Source organism: Coenobita brevimanus, chromosome 87 (assembly GCF_032717465.1).
Source record: "Coenobita brevimanus isolate Jiangsu-jjx chromosome 87, ASM3271746v2, whole genome shotgun sequence".
NCBI lineage: Eukaryota > Metazoa > Arthropoda > Malacostraca > Decapoda > Coenobitidae > Coenobita > Coenobita brevimanus.
This window is the reverse complement of record NC_137040.1, coordinates 2,430,329-2,450,328: the sequence shown is the minus strand read 5'-3', so window position 1 is coordinate 2,450,328 and position 20,000 is coordinate 2,430,329. Positions and strand designations below refer to the sequence as shown.

The following is a 20,000-nucleotide window of genomic DNA, read 5'->3' as shown; positions in this document are numbered from 1 at the left end:
ACACACACACACACACACACACACCCTAATGCATAATTCTCTCTCGCATTATACACCTCTCTTTCATCTGCATCCCATCTCGCCTCTCAGTGAATAACCTAAAGAATGTAGAGCCGGTATTAGCATCTCACTTCACTATGTATTTCATGTATAAGTGAATAACCCCTACTTTCATCTTGGGTTGTGTTTTTAAGTGGGACTGAGGGCTCCGTGACGCCTCTCCCTTAGCGATTTAGGCTGCGCAAGTTTACAGATTGAGTCAATAATAAAGAGGTGTTAATAATATGAAGAGAATTTTAAGGTGAAATACAAAGACTAATTCACTCTGCGGCAGGTGCAAAGAAGCGGTCATTGGTGCCTAGAATACAGCTTTGTGTGTGTGTGTGTGTGTGTGTGAGAGAGAGAGAGAGAGGTTGAAGGCAGCGAGAGGAGGAGAATTAGTGAGACGGAAAAATTTTGATTCTACTCTGTTGAGAAGAGCTTTATGTGGTGAGGGCCCCCCCTCAACACTGTACACTTTAGAACTGTCTCTCTCTCTCTCTCTCTCTCTCTCTCTCTCTCTCTCTCTCTCTCTCTCTCTCATTTCCGGTGTGAGTGTATTCAGAAGGTAATCAGAGGGAGTGACTTTCCCTTTTGATGTGTGTGAGAGAGAGAGAGAGAGAGAGAGAGAGAATGACAGCATTCTAGGAACAACCCTTAATTTCCCCCCTCTCTCTCTCTCTCTCTCTCTCTCTCTCTCTCTCTCTCTCTCTCTCTCTCATTCTCCCCTCTTTCCCCTCCTGCATCATGCCTGAGGGGAGACAGCAAATTTATTTTCCCCTCTTTTCTTCCTCTTCTCCTCCTCCCTCTTCCACTTCTCTTCTTCCTCTTCTCCTCCCTCCTTCACATCTCTTCTTCCTCTTCTCCTCCCTCTTGCACTTCTCCTCCCTATTCATTTCATATTTTCCCCTCTTTTTCGTATATCTTTTCTCCCCTCTCTCTTTTCTTTATCTTCCCCGCCATTCCCCTCGTTATTCCCCATCCCTCATCTCATTCCCCTTTTCCCTTCTTTTCATCCACTGTATTTCCTATCTTCATTTTTGTTTTGTTTTTCACTTCCTTTATCATTTTCCCGTATTTCCCCTCACTTTCATCTCTCTTTTCCTCTTTTTTCTCCTTTCCCCTCTTCATCTTCACGCCTCAACTTCCATACTTCATTAGAAAGAGGGGAGACAACCAACTTCCCCTCTCCTGATTGACGTGGTTAGAGAGAGAGACAGACAGACAGACAGACAGACAGACAGACTGACTGACAGATAGACTAAATGCTTTATATGGAATGTTTTATAGAGGAAATTATACATACACACACACACACACACACACACATATATATATATATATATATATATATATATATATATATATATATATATATATATATATATATATATATATATATATATAAAATTCAGAGAGTGAGAGAGAGGTGGAATACGTGAACAAGAAAATGAGAGGAAAGGAAATAAAGGATGAGAGAGAATTAGAAGGTAATTTTGCGAGAGAGGAGGAATTAGGGAATGAGAGGGGAGGCAACGAGGCGGTAAGAGAGAGAGAGAACGCAACATAATTGAGGGTGAATAATTGGAAAAATCAGAGGAGACGAGACGAAGCAATGAGAGAGAGAGAGAGAGAGAGAGAGAGAGAGAGAGATCTAATCACAGGCACCAAGATCACTCACAGTTGTTAATTGAATCATGTTTTTCTGTTACATAACCCTCTCATCGTCAAGACAACTCCATTATTCTCATATTTTAGCTCCGAATTGGGTCGAACTCAGGTCAGGAGGTTTGGGAGACGAACACGCTACCTACCTGACCACCGCTGTAGCCAAGCATCAGAATTTAGTTGAAAAAAAAAAAGTAGAATAAGGAAGGCTAAGCACGCGATACTCTCAAAAATAACAAAAGAAGATTAGTGAGCAAAGGGAAACAAAGGAACTTAATCCCAATCGTCAAATGCCTGGGCGACTCTTAATTTCGGCTGTGTTTGTGGAGTTTAGGTGAGTTGGGGCAGAAAGTTGACCGTTTTCTTTGTCCCTCTCCTCGTTTTCTGTCTCGTTTTTTTATGTTTTGGGGTCTCTCTCTCTCTCTCTCTCTCTCTCTCTCTCTCTCTCTCTCTCTCTCTCTCTCTCTCTCTCTCTCTCTCAATATCCCGTTCAAATTCCATATCATTTTCAATTTTTCCCACTGTCTCCCTACCTTCTTTTTTTTCTTCTCTCACTTTTTTTTTTTTTACTTCTATTTTCTTCGCTTATTTCTCCATCTCTTATTTTTATTAATATTTCCCCTTCACCCTTTTAAAAGTATTTTCTACCAGCTTGGTTTTGTCTTTTGATTTCATGTGGAGGGGAGAGGGACGAAAAATATATGGTAGAGTAAGGTACTAAAAACGAGAGAGAGAGAGAGAGAGAGAGAGAGAGAGAGAGAGAGAGAGAGAGAGAGAGAATGATATGAGGTAGAGGAGGGGACTTCGTTGTGGAAATGGAATAGGCTGAGAGAGAGAGAGGGAGAGAGAGAAATGATGATGTGGAGGAGGGGACTTCGGTGTGGAAGTGGAATAGATTGAGAGAGAGAGAGAGAGAGAGAGAGAGAGAGAGAGATGATGTAGAGGAGGGGACTGTTGTGGAAATGGAATAGGTTAGAGAGAGAGAGAGAGAGAGAATGCATTATTTAGTGAGCAAACAGGGGGGGAGAGGGGGTTGATGATTGCGGTATTGATAGTGATACATGTTGTGGTAGTGATGGTGGTAGAGATGGTGGTAGTTATGGTATGAGTGGTGGTGGTAGTTGTGGTGTTGATATTGGTCTGTGGTGGTGGTAGTTGTGGTGTTGATATTGGTCTGTGTCGTAGTGATGATGGTGGTAGTTGTGGTAGCGGTGGTCATAGTACTGGTATTGATGTTGGTAGATATTGTAGTGGTGATAGTGGTTGTAGTGATGGTTGTTGTTTAATGGTGATGGTAGCTGTGATGGTGGTAGGTATGGTATTAATGTTGGTAGTGTTGGTAGAGGTGGTGGTAGTTGTGGTCGTTATGATGATAGTTGTATTGAAGGTGATGGTAGTCGTGATGGTGGTAGTTGTGGTAGTAGTGATGGTGGTAGAGGTAGTTTTGATGATGATGGGACAATTGTGGTGTCCCAGATGATAATGCCAAACCCCATTTTCTTCCCATCATATCATTTTTTTTTTTCTCTTCCATTTGCTTCTTTTCCTTCTTTTTTTTTTCTCCTGTCTTCTCTCATGTCTTCCCTCCACCTCCTCCCATTTTCTCCTATTTTCTGTTTTCTTCCTCACCTCTTTTCTTCTTGCCTTTCACTTCCTCCCTTCCTTCCTCCTCTGAGGTGGAATCAGAAAGGGGTTTCTTGTTAGTAGGATTTCAGGGTTTCTTGGATTCATTGGTTGATTGATTGATTAAGAGAGACAGACAGACAGACAGAGACGCACGCACGCACGCAGACCAGCATGTCACCATCCGTTTGTACCTCAGTCTCACAGTACGCATTTATCTGCCCAAATCAGTCATCCCCTTCCCTCAGATAGAAAAAAAATAATCTTTTCAATTGCATGCATAATGAGGTCAGGTTCCAAGGGCCAAACAAAGCACAATCACCCCAATTTGCCAAGGATTGTGTTGCGGGGCGTGTGTAATTCCCTACCAGTGGCTGTTGCTGTTATTTTCTCTCCCGTATTAGTTCCGGGTTGGCGAATATAATGCCAGATAAAAGTGTCATTGAAAAGTGTATGAAGTGTTGGTGTATTTCGCCGGCTTGGGTTAGTTACTGTTCTGATTTATCGGGTGGTGTTTTTTGGTGTGGGAAGACGGTGTGGTAATGATAGTAGTAATGGTGATGATGATGATGTTATTTCTGTTTCTAGTATGATGCTAATGATGATGATATTATTATGTGTGATATGATGATAATTATGATGATGTCTGTTTGTTGTATGATTATGGTTATTATTATTTTATTATTATTTTAATTGTTTATTATTATTATTACTTTTATTATTATCATTATTACTATTACACCGTAGGCTGTGAAATTAAAAAAACACCAGATTAATTGATTTAAAGCGAGAAATTAATTACATTTATATTGGGTCCGGTATTTTACGGCACACTTTAAAAATCTAATGATCTTGCCATGTAATAGATAGATAGATAAAGAAAGATAGATAGATGAGTAAATAGGTAAGTAGATAAATAAATTAGTAAATAAAATAAATGAATAAGTAAGTAGGTAAATAAGGTACATAAATAAATAAAATGTCATAAATAAATAGAATAAATAGGTAAATAAAATAGATACAAATAAATAAATAAATAAAGGAAATACAGTACCACCATTTACAATAATTACCAGCGTGCTACACAACCGAGGCATTACAGGAAATAGTACTCTTGGTCTTTATTAGTACACTCAGAGTACATAGAGCAGTACAAAAAGTGCTCCAGTATCATAGAGTACAATCTTAAGCAGAAATTCGTGTACACTCCTGGCTATCTGTCTATCTATCTGTATATATCTATCTATCTGTTTTATCCATTGTCTCTGTATCTATCTGTATGTGTATCTGTGTGTGTGTGTGTGTGTGTGTGTGTGTGTGTGTGTGTGTGTCATTCTTTCTATCTGTCTCTCTTTCGATGTGTCTGTCTGTCTGTCCTTGTGCTTGTATGTGTATGTATGTATGTGTATGTATGTATATATGTATGTAGGCAATTAAGATGTCATTAGTACTTTCCTCATTGCCTTAATTAGGCCCCAAATGAGGCTTTAGACAGGACGTGTTTTCAAGTGTATATCTTTTTTCTTTTTTTTGTGTGACCTCATGTTAGTCTTTTTTTTCTTTTTCTTTTTCTTTCCCGTTTTCTGTTTTCTTTTTTATTTTCGTTTTTCTTTCCTGTTTTCTTTTTTATTTTCTTTTTCTTTTTTCTTTCCTGTTTTTTTTTCTTTTTGTTTCCTGTTTTGTTTTATTTTTTCTTTTCTTTTTTCTTATTTTCTGTTTTCTTTTTTCATCTTTCTTTTTTCTTTCCTGTTTTTTGTTTTGCTTTTTTTTTGGGTTTTGGTGACGTCATTTTCTTTTTTAGATTTTATTTTAAATTAGAAGTGACTTGAACTGGAGGGGTTAGCTTTTTTCATTTTTTTTTTTTGTGGGGGGGGGGGTTTGGTGGCGTCATTTTTTGTGTTTCTGTTTTTTGACTTGAACTAGAGGGGTTAGATAGGGCCTTCCTCAACCCCCCTCCCCTTCACTTCGGGGATTTTTAAAAGTGCAAAAAATCGTGTGAAAGAGAAATTAGTTAGCTTTCGTTAACCCCTTCAGTTCGAGTTTTTTTCTAAGTTTAAGAAGAGTGAGTGAGAGAGAGAGAGAGAGAGAGAGAGAGAGAGAGAGAGAGAGAGAGAGAGTAATCTAAGTTATTAAGACTTCTTCCCATCTTCTCTGCCTGTCTTAAGTGGGTAAATGACACTTTATGGAGAGTACGTGCAGTTCTAATTAAGCTGGTTCTCTAAAATACTTCCCTTTGATGATGATGATAGTGATGATGGTGATGAAGATTGCGATGATGCTGATGATGATGATTTACTTACTCCTGTGTCTGTCTGTCTATCTCTCTTTATATATTCTGTCTGTCTGCCTGCCTTATCTCCCTGTCTGTCCTTCCATCTTTATCTGTATCTCATTCTGTCTGTCTCTGTCTGCTACCCATCAATCATTCTATCTGTTATTTATTTATTTAGCTGTATATCCATCCATCCATCCATCCATCCATCAGGCAGTCCAATTAACTATCCTCCTTTCATACTCAATCACCATATATATATTTTTCACTGATTAACCCCCTCTCCCTGTGCTGTTCATGGTATAATTTTGTTCAGTCTGTTCATTCATTAACCTTTCTCCCTCTGATCACCTTCGTTCACCCCTTAACCTCCTCCCTCTGTTTACCTTTGTTCATTCGTGAACCTCCTCCCTCTGTTCACCTTTGTTCATTCGTTAATCCCCTCCCTCTGTTCACATTTGTTCATTCGTTAACTCCCTCCCTCTGTTCACATTTGTTCATTCTTTAACTCCCTCCCTCTGTTCACATTTGTTCATTCTTTAACTCCCTCCCTCTGTTCACCTTCGTTAACTCGTTAACCCTCTCCCTTTGTTCACCATTGTTCACTCTTTAACCGTTCTACTAGCGTTCTCCTTTGTTCCTGCATTAACCCTGTCTCTCCCTCTGTTCTCCCTTCAGCTGAACATGATCTTCCTGCTGAACATAATCCGGGTGCTGGTCACGAAGCTACGCCAGAGCAACAGCAGCGAGGCACTCCAAGTCAGGTACGTCAAATCCGGCGCCAAAAGTCGAATCCCTGAGTGGCAGATGGATTTTTTTTTTTTTTTTTTTTTCCCTTTCCTTCTGTCTGTACCACTTCGCCCCTTCACGCCGAGGACGTGATGTTTATTTTCTTTAGATTAGGAAAAAAAACATGTAGGAGTAACTTAAGAATTTATCTGACCTCTTCTGCTTGAAAGTTAGCTCTGGACTTTTAGAGAGAGAGAGAGAGAGAGAGAGAGAGAGAGAGAGAGACCATATATTGATATTGGTGGCTGGATAATGTAATCGCTCTCTTTTGATGCAGATTTTAGTAACTTGGTGTGTGTGTGTGTGTGTGTGTGTGTGTGTGTGTGTGTGTGTTTTGTGGTGCGGTGTGATTGTTTGGGGATGGTAGCGAAGTTGTTTGGCGTTGTGGTGGTGGTGGTGTATTGTTAAAGTGCGGTGTAGCTGTGGTAGTGTGGTGATGATTTGTGGTGGTGATGGGTGTTTACTGTGTGGTGTAAGTGTGGTGGTGTGGTGAGGTTTTGTGGTGCTGGTGTGTTGTTACTGTGTGGTTTTGGTGTGGTAGAGTGGTGTTAGTATGTGGTGTTGATGTGGTGTTACTGCGTGGTGTTGGTGTGGTGGTGTTATGAGGTTGTGTGTGTTGTTGTGGTGATGGAGTGTGGTGTTGTTGTGGTGAGGTTGTGTGCTTTTCGTTTGGTGATGGAGTGTGGTGTTTGTGTGGTGGTGTGGTGAGGCTGTGTGGTGGTGGTGTGGTGATGGTGTGGTGTATAACAGAGACAGAAAACTTTTTATTAAATGTGGCAGATGGATGTATGAGTGAGTGGTTGAGGATGAGTGCTGAAGTGAGACAAGGGTGTGTACTGTCCTTGAAAATAGAGAACATGGATAGATAGATAGATAGATAGGTGATTGGTTCGTTGGATGAATGGATGGATAAATGGATAGGTGAATGGAGGGATGGGTCAATGGATGGATGGATGGATAGACATAGATACATAGATAGGTAGGTAGGTCGGCAAATAGATACATAGATAGATAAATAGATAGACGGTAGATATAACCAATAACTATAATTATAACTGCCTAATGAACCTTTTCCCCTCTCCCTGAATGCTCCTCGGGCGTACCAACATGGCGGACCCCTGACCTCACGAAGCAGGAAGGCAGTGAAGGCGGCCATCGTGCTGCTCCCCCTCCTGGGCATCACCAACGTTCTTAACATGATGGTGGCGCCCTTGGGAAGATCGGCAGCAGAATTTGGCCTTTGGTCCTATGCCACGCACTTTCTCACCTCCTTCCAGGGCTTCTTCATCGCGCTGCTGTACTGCTTCCTGAATGGCGAGGTGAGAGAGAGAGAGAGAGAGAGAGAGAGAAAATCGTCATCCCATTCTTATCTCGACCCAAGAAGTTTCCGAAAAATGACAAACTTGTTCAAAAAATATACATATCATCTCACCAGCCTTCCTTTCCTCCCTCCTTCCCTTTTCCCTCCCCCCCCCTCCCTCCCTCCCTCTTTCTCTTCTCCCCTCCTTCCCTCTGTGTCTACTCCTTCCTCCTTTGCTTCCAGTTCCCCTTGGCGTTCTCTTTCCTTCCTCTCCCTCTTCTTCCCTCTCTCTCTTTTCTTTCCCCTTCTTCGCTGCTTTCTCTCTCTCTCTCTCTCTCTCTCTCTGTCCATCCATCCATCCATCCCCCACCCCTTAATTTCAGTGTCTTGTGAAGGTAAGTTTTGAGAGAGAGAGAGAGAGAGAGAGAGAGAGAGAGAGAGAGAGAGAGGGAGGGGGGGGGGCTGTAGAGGCAGTGAACAAGAGGTAATGGAAAAGAAAATTTTGAGTGAGGGAATTATAGGAAAAATGTGTGTGTGTGTGTGTGAGAGAGAGAGAGAGACCCTGATTACCTGTCATAGTAGTAAGGTTTGAAATCCTACACTTTAACACTCATCTTTCAGCTTTATCGCGTTACAGGCAGTACCGTAATTTAATCAGCGAGTAAAAAAAAAAAAAAAAAAAAAAAAAAAAAAAAAAAAAAAAATTCTACCTTCACTCTCCCTCCACCACCTCAATTATTTTTTATATATTGAAAGAGCAGACCAGTCGTAATAGGGAAAAAAATAGAAAAAAATTGTATCAGTAAGTTTATGGAAGGATTTTTTTTTTTTTTTTTTGACTATGCGGAGTCTGTTCACCCCGATGATCTGGTTAATTTATTCTTCACTTTTTTTTTCAATTTTGGAAAGGCCTCTCGTACTGAAGAGGTTAATTGAGCTATATCTGACCTATCTTTTTAAAAAATCTATCCTTATCTAACCTCTCTTTTTAAATATCTATCCTTATGTAACCTCTCTTTTTAAATATCTCCCCTTGTCTAACCTCTCTTTTAAAAATCTATCCTTACCTAACCTCTCTTTTATAATCTATCCTTATTTAACCTTTTACAAAATCAATCCTTATCCAAGCTCTCTTTTTAAAAATCTATCCTTGTCTAACCTCTCTTTCTAAAAATCTATACCCTCTCATTTTGAACATCTATCCTTTTGTATCTCTCTTTTAAAAGTCTATACTTATCTAACCCGTCTTTTTAAAAATCTGTTTCTGAAGGTGACTGAATCGTCTGGAACAGGGATGTATCGGATATCCGCATCCGCGCTTATGTAAAAATAGACATTCGCATCCGCAGCTGCATTGGCATTTTAATAAGCATCCGCATCCGCATCCGCATTTGAACGAGACATAAAGAGGATGTGGTGGATAAACAAAATACTATGCCTTCGTTGTAAACAAAAACATTAGTGTTTTTCCGTGATGCGACTTGCTTGTTGTGTTTACTGTTTACCCTGGTAGGCGGTGATAAGGGCGAAAATTTTGTAGTTATTCTATAGTGCTTTGGTCTGCACAAGACCAAAGTGCTGTGACTAACTCCACCAAGTCGATAAGAGTCGTATGGGTAATACGCTTACCTTGGTACTTTGTAATGTCTAACAGGGTTAATAGGAGTCAAAATGCATTTATATTGGTGTGTATGGCTCTGTGCGTGTGTGTGTTGTGGAGACTATGGCTAGGGAAGTGTCACAGTAAATTAAAGAAAGGTGCTGAAAGTACCGCTGTCTGAAAACACTATTTTTTACAGTAGCTGAGTTCATTATGAATATTTTAAAAGTAGGAAAAGATCAGTTCCCAAGGCCGGGATAAGGGATAGGCAGCTGTCTCCAAAGGCCGAGCTTTAGTTAAATGATTATGCAACAATATATCCTGAAAACATCAGCATCCGCGAGGATGTCATAGTTTCACATCCGCATCTGCATCTCCATCCGCAGTTTTTAGAAACAGACATCCGCATCCGCATCCGCAAGATACAGAAACATGATATCCGCATTCACATCCACATCCGCGGATGTTTAAATTCTGACATCCGGTACATCCCTTGTCTGGAAGTAACGTAAAATTTTAAATAGGTCCTCAAACTGAAGGGGTTAAATCATTATTAGTCAACCCTTTCAGTACGATGACGTCCATTTTAATTTTGCTGTGAGGCGATTTTTATTTTGCTGAGAGATTTTATTTATGTCTATCTATCAGTCTTTATCTGTCTATCTGTCTCTCTATTTATCAGTGTCTATCTATATATTTATTATATTTTTGATTTATTTCCCAATTCATTTAATCATCTCAGTAATTCAAAGATTGTAATTATTTCACTATATATTTTTAATTTATATATAATTATGTACTCCTTTATGTTGCTAGAGATTTTGACTTTGATTCAGCACAGTATTACACGACAGTTTTTTTTTTTTTTTTTTTTAATTTAATATAAGTTTTTGATTCCTTGGTTTAATATATTAGTTCACAACAGAATTTTTTAAATGATTTTTTGAAATTTAATATAAGGTTTTGGATCATTGATTCAGCATATTATTACACGACAGAATTTGTTTGTGATTTTTCGAAATTGGACATAACATTTTGGTTTCCTGTCGCACCGAACAATTTGCCATGGATTTAAGAGAGATCCGTTTTGATTTGAATGGCGCTGTGTTGCATTAATATTGTTTCAGTGTTTGTTTTTCCTTTTTTTATCATTGTATTTTGGAGTTCTTTCAGCATTCCAAAGCTCCATTTTTAGATTATTTTATTTATTTATCTTTATTGCTCCTCTGTTTTCATTTTTTTTCATTTTTACTCATTGTTTTTTTTTTTTCATTTTTGACATTTTTTCAACCATTTCCCTTACACCTTTACCTGTAGTTGGCGTAATTAGGTTTGCCCAGGTAGAAAGTCACCTTATAGGACAGCGGGACTCTCGTTATCAGTATTTCACATCCGTACTTCAATTTGAAAAGAAAAAAAAAAACATTTGAACATTTTCCGTCTATACATTTGGAAACAGTGGACAAAGCGAGTGAAAATTACCCCCCGCAACTCTTCCCAAATGTCTGTCTGTTTTTATTTATTTTTTTTTCAATACACCCTGAAGGAAGTTGACAAATGCAATAAGTAAAATACATGGTTCATAAATATTTGCCGTGGGGAAGAAACGCGGACAGCTACGGGGGTTACTATAAAATCATTGATCACTTGTTTGAAGATAATATTTTTATTCAGTGTACATTCTGTAGATAAAAGAACACTATTCCACACACTCCTACAGCCTCCCATACACTCCCACACCCTCCCACACACTCCCACACCGTCTTACACACTCCTAAACCCTGCAACACACTCCTACATCCACACACTTCTGCACCCTCCCACACCGTCCCACACATTCCTACACCCTCCCACACATTCCTACACCCTCCCACACACTCCTACACCCTCCCACTTACTGCCTTAGTCTTCCTTTTCCTCCCACTGGTTCATACCCCCTCACACACCTTTTCACACTTTCTCACACCCCACCCTCCTACTCATTCCGTCATTCAGTTCCCCTTTTCCCCACACCCTCCCATCTCTCTCGTTCCGTCCCACACCCTTTCATTTCCTCCCCCACACTCTCCCACTCACTGTTTCACCCACACACTCCTTCCCTCAGGTAGCCAACATCGACAGTCAGGAAGTAGGTGAATAACTTTGACATTCTCTCACTCACTGTCACCAACTCCCACACCCTCACTCTTTCTCCCATCCTCTCCCACTTACTCCCACCGACTCCCACATCCTGCCCTTTTCTCCCACACTACTTCACGTATTCCCACACTCTGCCACCCAATCCCCTTCTCTCCTCACACCCAAACCCCTGTACTGTCTCCCCAAAACTCCCTACCCTCCCACTGCCCCACTCATTCATACACTCTCCCCCTCACGTCCACACCTTCCCCCATTCTCTTACACCTTTTAATTGGCTGCTGTTTATTCTTACACTCTTACACTCTAACACACTCTCTCCTACACACTCTCCCTTTGCCCACAGGTACCTATGGGAGAGAGAAAGTACGTCACAGTTTCTATTTTATCTCACACTCTCTGACCTCCACACTCTCCTGCTGTCTCCCACACCCTCCCCTTCTGTCCCACACTCTCCAGCACTCTCCCACTTTCTCCCACACACTCCCAGACTCTCCCACTAACTCTCCTCTCCTCCAGGTACGTACGGCCGTGAGGAAGTACGTGGACAACTACCTTTTACACCGCAGTGCCGGGGTGAGGCGTGGGTCGGGTCTCTCCTCCGTGTTCCTCACCACCGTCACGGACCTGCCCCGGGACACCCACGGACGGTCCACGCACCTCTGTTCCTGTCTTAGAGGGTCCACAAGTCCCACGCACGGGTGAGTAGCGGGAGGGCAAATTTTTAGAACTGCTGTCGGAATAGGCGCTTATTCTTTTCCCAGTTGAGTTGCACTTGGTTAGGTTGAATCAGGTTAGGCTCGGTTATGTTATGCTATGTTAGGTTAGATTGTTAGTTAGGTTGCCTGCTCCCTATGTTCCTTCCTTTCACTTTCTACCCAGTTCTCTTCCCCTACTACTCCTTACCACTCTCCCATCCCTCCTCTTCTTCCCTCTCCCTCCTCCTTTTCCTTTTTTCTCCTCCTCTTCTTCCACCTCTCCACCCCTCTTTACTCTTTTGCCTTTTGTACTCCTTTGTACCGTCTCGAGCTTGGTTAAGGACGCTACGGACGGGGGAAGCACCTCTTGTTTGTTTCTTAGAGCCCCAGTCAGACCTTTAGACTGGTATCAAGATGCCTAATTCGTCTACCTGGGAACTTATCCTTTTCTTAATTCAATGATCCACCCCGTCCATGATTAGGGTGTGTGAGACTGTGTTAATGTGTAAAAGTAATATGTACGGTATATATATATATATATATATATATATATATATATATATATATATATATATATATATATATTATATGTATGTATGTATGCTTTACCTCTTTCAAGTATTTTCTTGTTCCCTTCCTCTTTATACCTGCTTCACGGTAGACTGAAGACCCTCCAAACTCTAATTTCAACCAGATCTCTCTCTCTCTCTCTCTCTCTCTCTCTCTCTCTCTCTCTCTCTCTCTCTCTCTCTCTCTCTCTCACACACACACACACACACACACACACACACACACACAGCCCTCATTATCCAGACAAACAAAACAACAGAGTGTACCTTATCTGACGTGTTGTGAAGGCAGAGGCGATGGGGCGCATATGTACTCGAGAAAACACTCTTAAAAAATAACCGGACCAGGAAAAGAATAAGAAAACATGCTATACTTCCTTCACTTCATCTTGGCGGAGATTTTCGGCCTTTTGCAGCTTATTTCCCGTAGCTCAGTGGCAGAAAAAACAATGCCACAACCCAGCATCCTCTCCCTAGCACTTCTTCGTGACAAGCACCCCTATCTTGTGTAACAGAGAGACAATACTACATCCCTACACCCATTTGTAGCACTTCTTCGTGACTAGCACCCCAATCTAATGTTAATAACTGAGCTTTAATGATGGAGATGACAATTTTACGCCCAAAGTGAAAGCGGAGAAAATTTTAGAGGATTTATTAAAGAAATTAGCTGTTAAGGAAAAGGTGCAGAACCCTTTAATATCTCCCCCCCCCCCCCCCGCAAAAAAAAAAATCATCATTTACACTTCCTGAACATTGAAAAAATAGTAGTAGTAGTAGTAGTAGTAAAAATAGTAGTAGTGTTAGCAATGATGATAATAATAATCATCATCATCATCATCATCATCATAAATCCAGACTAAACTCATTACCGTCGTTGCCCAGGTGACGGCCAGGTATTCTCAGTCATAGGGAAAAAATAAACGAGGACAAAATATAGGTGTTTGTCGCTTTTTACTTTCTTTTGAGTATTAGGTATTGTTGGTGGTGGTGGTGGTTTTCTTTGAGGTGGAGGGGTGTTTTGAAGTGAGGGGAAATGAGGGGGAAATGAGAGAGAGAGAGAGGGGGGGGATGGGGTATTGAGGGGAAAGTCAGGAGAGGGAGATAGATGGGGAAGGGGAAGGGAGTGCAAGATTGATGAGGAAAAGGGGTTGAGAGAGAGAGAGAGAGAGAGAGAGAGAGAGAGAGAGAGAGAGAGAGAATTTCTATCAGAGTACAGATATTGTGGAAATTTAGCACAGCCATTTATTTGAGTATGTAGATTAATAAGTAGATTACTGTTCTCACCTGCCCATTGAGGAATATCATCATCTTCATTATCATCATCATGAGGAGGAAGATGAGGATGATAAAAATGGTGATAATGACGACTATAACGAGGATGATAGTGGTGATAATGCATCCGTATCAGTAGGAGGAGGAAGAGGGAGATGACTATTACAACAGTGATGAACATGGTAAGAATGATGATGATGGTAATGATGTAGTAATAGTAGTAGTAGTAGTAGTAGTAGTATGAAAAGTGACGAAACAGATAAATAACAAAATCCAGGGCTCTAGCGAAGACGTGTAGGCGGTTCCAGTATTGCGATAGGTCAGGCGAGGTCAGGAGATGGCCCTCGTATCAAGGTCAGGTTTATGTCACGGTGATTCGCCTCTTACGGTCCTGCCTCGCCCAGATTGATACGTTTTTTGCTTCGAAATTTTTGCTTCGCGGTCTGTGTTTGAGGCTTTATGTGTGTGTGTGTGTGTGTGTGTGTGTGTGTGTGTGTGTGTGTAATCTAGTAATGTTGCTGGTCACAATCTGTCTGTCTGTCTGTCTGTCTGTCTCTCTCTCTCTCTCTCTCTCTCTCTCTCTCTCTCAGCTCAAGGACATGTAATTTCTTCCTCTTGCCTCGTCATGTACCTAGATCCTCCTCCTCCTCCTGCTCCTCCTCCTCCTTGCTTGTCATCTCACTTTTATTTCTTTCCTTCATCCATCTTACTCTCCCCCCTCATCCCTAGTCTTCCCCTCCCTCTTCTCCTTCCCTCTCCATCCCTTCATCATTTTCTTCTCTTTCTCTCCTCCTCCATTCCTCCTTTTTGTCTTCGCCTCCCACTGGCAGGCATCTCCCCTCTTATCTCTTTCTTTCTTTCCTTACTCTCTCCTTCCCTTCTCTCCCCCCTCTCCTCCCCTTCGTCCGTCCCTCTCTCTTCTCTCTCTCTCTCCTTTCCTCCTTACTCCCTCTTCCTCTCCTCAAGTCTCCTCACTGTCCATCATTTCTTCCATTCTCTCTCCTTCCTTCCATTTCCCCTTCTTCCCTCTTTTCCTCTCTCTCTTCCCTCTCTTTCCCCTTTCCCTTCGTGCTTTTGTTTCTCCTTTTCCCCCCTCTCTTTATTTTTACTTTCTCCTCCACCTTCCTCTCCCCCATCTTATTTTCTCTCCCTCTCTTCTCCCATTCTTGTTTCTCCTCCTCCACTCTTCTTCTCCTCTTTCCCTCCCTTTCTCTCTTTTCTCCCCACCCTCTCCCCCTCCTCCCCCTTCCCCCAGGACCAAATAACCTCTACCCAAGTGATTAATCCTCAGGGAGAGTTGTAAGTCAACCTCTCTCTCTCTCTCTCTCTCTCTCTCGTTCGTCCTTGCTGACCCACTAATCCCTCCTTACCCTCTCTGTCTGTCTGTCTGTCTCTCTCTCTCTCTCTCTCTCTCTCTCTCTCTCTCAACTTTCACAACCTCCCCTGCCCAATCGCCAAGTCTCAAGATGGCGCAAACTCCGGATCATTTTAAACTTTTTCCCTCTCTTGCGCGATCACGGACCCACTTGAGATGAGAGAGAGAGAGAGAGAGAGAGGGGGGGGGGAGGAAATATGGGCAGTTATGTGGATGGCTAGACTGGCAGATTAATCGGTATATGCAGATGAGAGAGAGAGAGAGAGAGATGTGCTGTAATTACGCAAAATGCAGGCACAACAAAAAAGATCAAAAAATAAGTGCATAATAATAGTAACTTCGCTGAAAATACAATGACTTAAAAAAAAAAAAACACTAACTGCGCATAGAAATAGACACTGACAGCAAAAGTAGACATGGATTGCGCAAGAACAGACAGATTGCACAAAAATAAACACGAATTGCGCCAAAACACGTATTGCGCAGTTGTAGACACGGCATGCGGAAGAACGGATATGGATTGCGCAAAAATATACAGGTTCCGCAGAAATAGACACAGGTTGCGGGAAAATAAACACGGAATGCGCAAAAATAGACCAGGAATGCGCAAAAACAGACACGGAATACGCAAAAATAGACACGGAATACGCAAAAATAAGACGGATTGCGCAAAAATAGACCAGGAATGCGCAAAAATAGACCAGGAATACGCAAAAATAAGACGGATTGCGCAAAAATAGACCAGGAATGCGCAAAAATAGACCCGGAATACGCAAAAATAAGACGGATTGCGCAAGAACGACCATTAACTTGACAAATCTGAGCCGAGTTGAAAGTAAATGGTGTTGATTGAGAGAGCGTGGCGACTGAGAATGACTGGGCCAAGTGGAGAGCGAGAGAGAGAGAGAGAGGGGGGGGGGATATTTTTAGTGGAGTTAGTCTGTCTCGGCCGCTTTTAACCACTGTGGAAAAAAATCGTTGTCTTTTATCATAGTCGTAATCGTTATCAGAGTTTTTTTTTTGTCCATTGACATGAAAAGCATTATTTCGTGAAGGAAAAAATGTGTGCCATCGTCTTTACCTATCATCATCATCATCATCATCATCATCGTCGTGGTCATCATCATCATCATCATCGTCGTGGTCATCATCATCATCGTCATCATCGCTTAGCATTGCCATCCTCCTCCTCGTCACCATCGTCTTCGTCAACATCATTATCATCTTTTTCATTCTTCTTCTTCTTCTTCATCTTCTTCTCGTGTCATCATCATCGACATCATCATCATCATCATCATCATTTTCTTCTCGTTCTCCTTCTCCTTCCATTGAAAAATTGCTATTATCCCTACTCACTTTCATCATCATCATCAAGAAAACATTCTCTCTTAAATCGCCTTGAAGACATACCAGGCCAGTTGAGAAAAATGTCCCCAAAGTCTGAAATAGTATTATCAAAGCGGTCTTCTTTCTCGCTGGCTTTTAACTTTGGCCAAAATTTTATTCATTATCGTCGTCGTTGTCATCATCATATATTGAGAGGAAAGCATTCACCACCACCATCACCACCACGATCATCATCATCATCACTTAACATTGGAATTCTGATCACCTTATCATCATCATCACTTAACATTGCAACCACCACCACCACCACCACCACCACCACCACACCATCATCATCATCATCATCATCATCATCACGTAACATTGGTATCATCACCACTCAGCATTGCCGTCATCATCATCATCATCCATTTTAAAACTTCATTAACCTATAAACGACGCGGGGTGACCAACATAATTTACCCCTACAGACACCAAACGATTTTATTCGCCACAGAAAAACCTCTCAGTCAATTCAAAAATAACCAGAAAATCAGAAAAAGAAACCAGTTCAATGAAAAATCTGGTTAAATCAGAAAAACGACCCGCTTAAAACCAAAATCGCTCCAATGAGAAATATAACAGTGCTGGTATACATTTTTTTTTTTCCATATATTACCGCAGTGGAAACCCAAAATCGCATAAAATCAAGGACCTATGCCAGTTAGATTATAAAATGTACCAAATCAGGAAACTATGGCAACTCTAGCTTTCACTAAGTCCTAAAAACGCGCCAGTCAGGTTCCAAATTCGCGCCAAATCAACAAAATGGTGCTATATTACAAAAAAAAAAAAAAAAATAGTGCCCTGGAAAGTTTTCAGAGGCATCAAATTCGGAAAATCGCGATATAACAGAGAAATGTTGCAATTGTAAACCCCATTCTATTTAGAGGAAAAACCATGGAAAAGAAAATCCTGAAAAAATTTTGTGAAAAACACCATTTTTGATTCAGTAAAAGTGAGAAACCACTCCAGTCACATCTCCAAGGAATGCACGTCAGAAACACACACACACACACACACACACACACACACACACACACACACACACACACACACACACACACACACACACTTTCTAGATCGTGTTAAACTGAGAAATGCTCCAGACATCTCCCCCTCTGACAAAAACCACGCCAAAATTTATAAAGAAGACGATAACGAAGAAGAAAAGGAAGAAAAAAACACTTTCTCGATCGTGTTAAATTGAGAAGCCGCGCTACTCAAATCTCGAGAATCGCCAGCTCATCAAAACCGTGCTAAATGAGGGAACCGCGTAGCTGAAGAGGGGGGGGGGGATGCGGAAGTGCAGGAAGGAAGGGAAGGATAGATAGAAGGGGGGGGGAAGGGATAGTGCTGACCCTCCACACCGCCTCAGCACAGAGAGGGAGGGGATTCATAAAAAATCCTTATGGCGCCGTCTGAGTCACACGGGAGGCTTTGTAACACCTTTTCCTAAGCGATTTAGTTTGAATATGACACCTTAACAGCCTGTCACTTGTATCTTTTTTGTTTTTTTAATCGACACATTGTAACAGTGACACACGAGGGTACTGAGGTGTAAGTTGCAGAACAAATTGATATGTAAACGGTGCAACGAAGCCTGCATTGCCAGTCTCTCCGAAGTCCCTTTCATCAGGCGACTTAATTTTGTAGTTTATTTTTTGCTACCTCCAGACGATTTTATTCAGCTTAGGAGAGGCGTATGGACTGGAGGGTTAGATACAGCCTTCAATAACCTCTTCACTACGAGGTGCTCTTCCCAGTTGTATATATTTGTTTGTTTATTAATAAGGACCAAATAAATAAATCGTTGGGTTGAAAGAGTTAGGGAGTTTTTATGGTGAACGAATTTTTATATTAGGTAACCTCTTTAGTTTTAGTAGTAGTAGTAGTAGTGTAGCAGTAGTAATGGTAGTAGTAGTGGTACCAGTAATAGAGATAGTAGTTGTAGTAGTAGTAGTAGTTTTTGTTGTTGTTGTTGTTGATGTAGGATCATCTGAAATGCGACCTGGTGGACTGCTGGCTGAAATTTCCGTCTTCCTCCAGTCCACCATCCTCCTTCCGGGAAATAGGGAAGTAGTTGAAGGACGAGTAGACAACCAGACAGGAGAGACGGCCGGGTATATCAGTGCCACCACGTGAAGGCGCCCCTCTCCTTCACGAATTTATAACACAGCTTAAATATGTGAATGCTGGTCCTGAATCGATACCTCTCAGCGGACGAGGAGGAGGAGAGGAGAGGAGAAGAGAGGAGGGGAGGGGAAGAGAGGAGAGGAGAGGAGGAGGAGAAGGAGTAGGAGGAGGAGAGGTAGCAAAACATAGGAATATGAGAACGGAAGAAGTAAGAGGAAGTGGTGGACAAGCGTAAAGAGGAGTTGAAGAGGAAGAATGAAGGAGATAAAAAAATGGAGGAGGAAGAGGAGGGGAGGAGGAGGAGGAGAAGGAGGATAGGTAGCAAATCATAGGAGTAAGAGAACTGAAGAAGAAAGAGGAAGTGGTGGACAAGAGTAAAGAAGAGTAGAGGAGGAAGAATGAAAAAGGAGACTGAAAAAATGGAGGAGGAAGAGGAGGAGGAGGAAGAGGAGCAGGAGGAGGAGGAGGAGGAGGAAGGAGAGAATAAATATGAAAGATCGATGAAACAGGGCGTTTTGTTCCGTGGAATTGTTTGCATTGAATGTACGACTTCCTGTTTTTATACTCAAATCATTATTTTTTTTTTTTTTTCGATTTATGAAACTGCTCAAAAATGCCACATGATAATAATTGGTCGATTCATTAACATATTTTATTTTTTCATATATGCAACTGAGGAGGAAGAGCCGGAAGTCTGAAAAATTTGCCCCCCACCCCTGAAGAAAAATGAAAACAAAGTCAAAATGAAGATCCTCTCACAAGCTGAATAATATCGTCCGGAAGTAAGAATAGTAACGTAAAATAAAGACGTTGACAAGCGGAAGAAAATCGTCTGGAAGTAAGTAGTAGTAATAAAGGAAAATAAAGAGTCCTGGTGATTCTCGTACTGTAAGAGTCAATAAAGTAAGAGTCAATAAAGCAGTCATTATTAGTAAGGGTCTGTGAAGGACTCGTCTCCCGTAACGCTGGGGTGGTGCGATTCAGGCGTGGATTATGAAAGAGAGAGAGAGAGAGAGAGAGAGAGAGAGAGAGAGAGAGAGAGAGTGGAAAGGTGTAGAATCGTGACCCATGGTAATTCTGATTTGATACAGACCAAAGGTAACAGAAGTCAACCCCTTTAATCAGGTCCTGCCT

General features: G+C 41.4%; 1 protein-coding gene across 1 annotated transcript in view; it reads left to right on the top strand.

The window, feature by feature from the left end:
* The window catches only part of LOC145410929 (PDF receptor-like), a 190,768-nt gene that overhangs the window by 156,106 nt on the left and 14,662 nt on the right, over positions 1-20,000 (top strand). Inside the window, exons 10-12 of the mRNA XM_080280971.1 lie at positions 6,281-6,366; positions 7,527-7,710; positions 11,947-12,128. Of these exons, the coding sequence (XP_080137097.1) occupies positions 6,281-6,366; positions 7,527-7,710; positions 11,947-12,128 (452 nt within the window). The remainder of the gene's footprint in view (positions 1-6,280; positions 6,367-7,526; positions 7,711-11,946; positions 12,129-20,000) is intronic.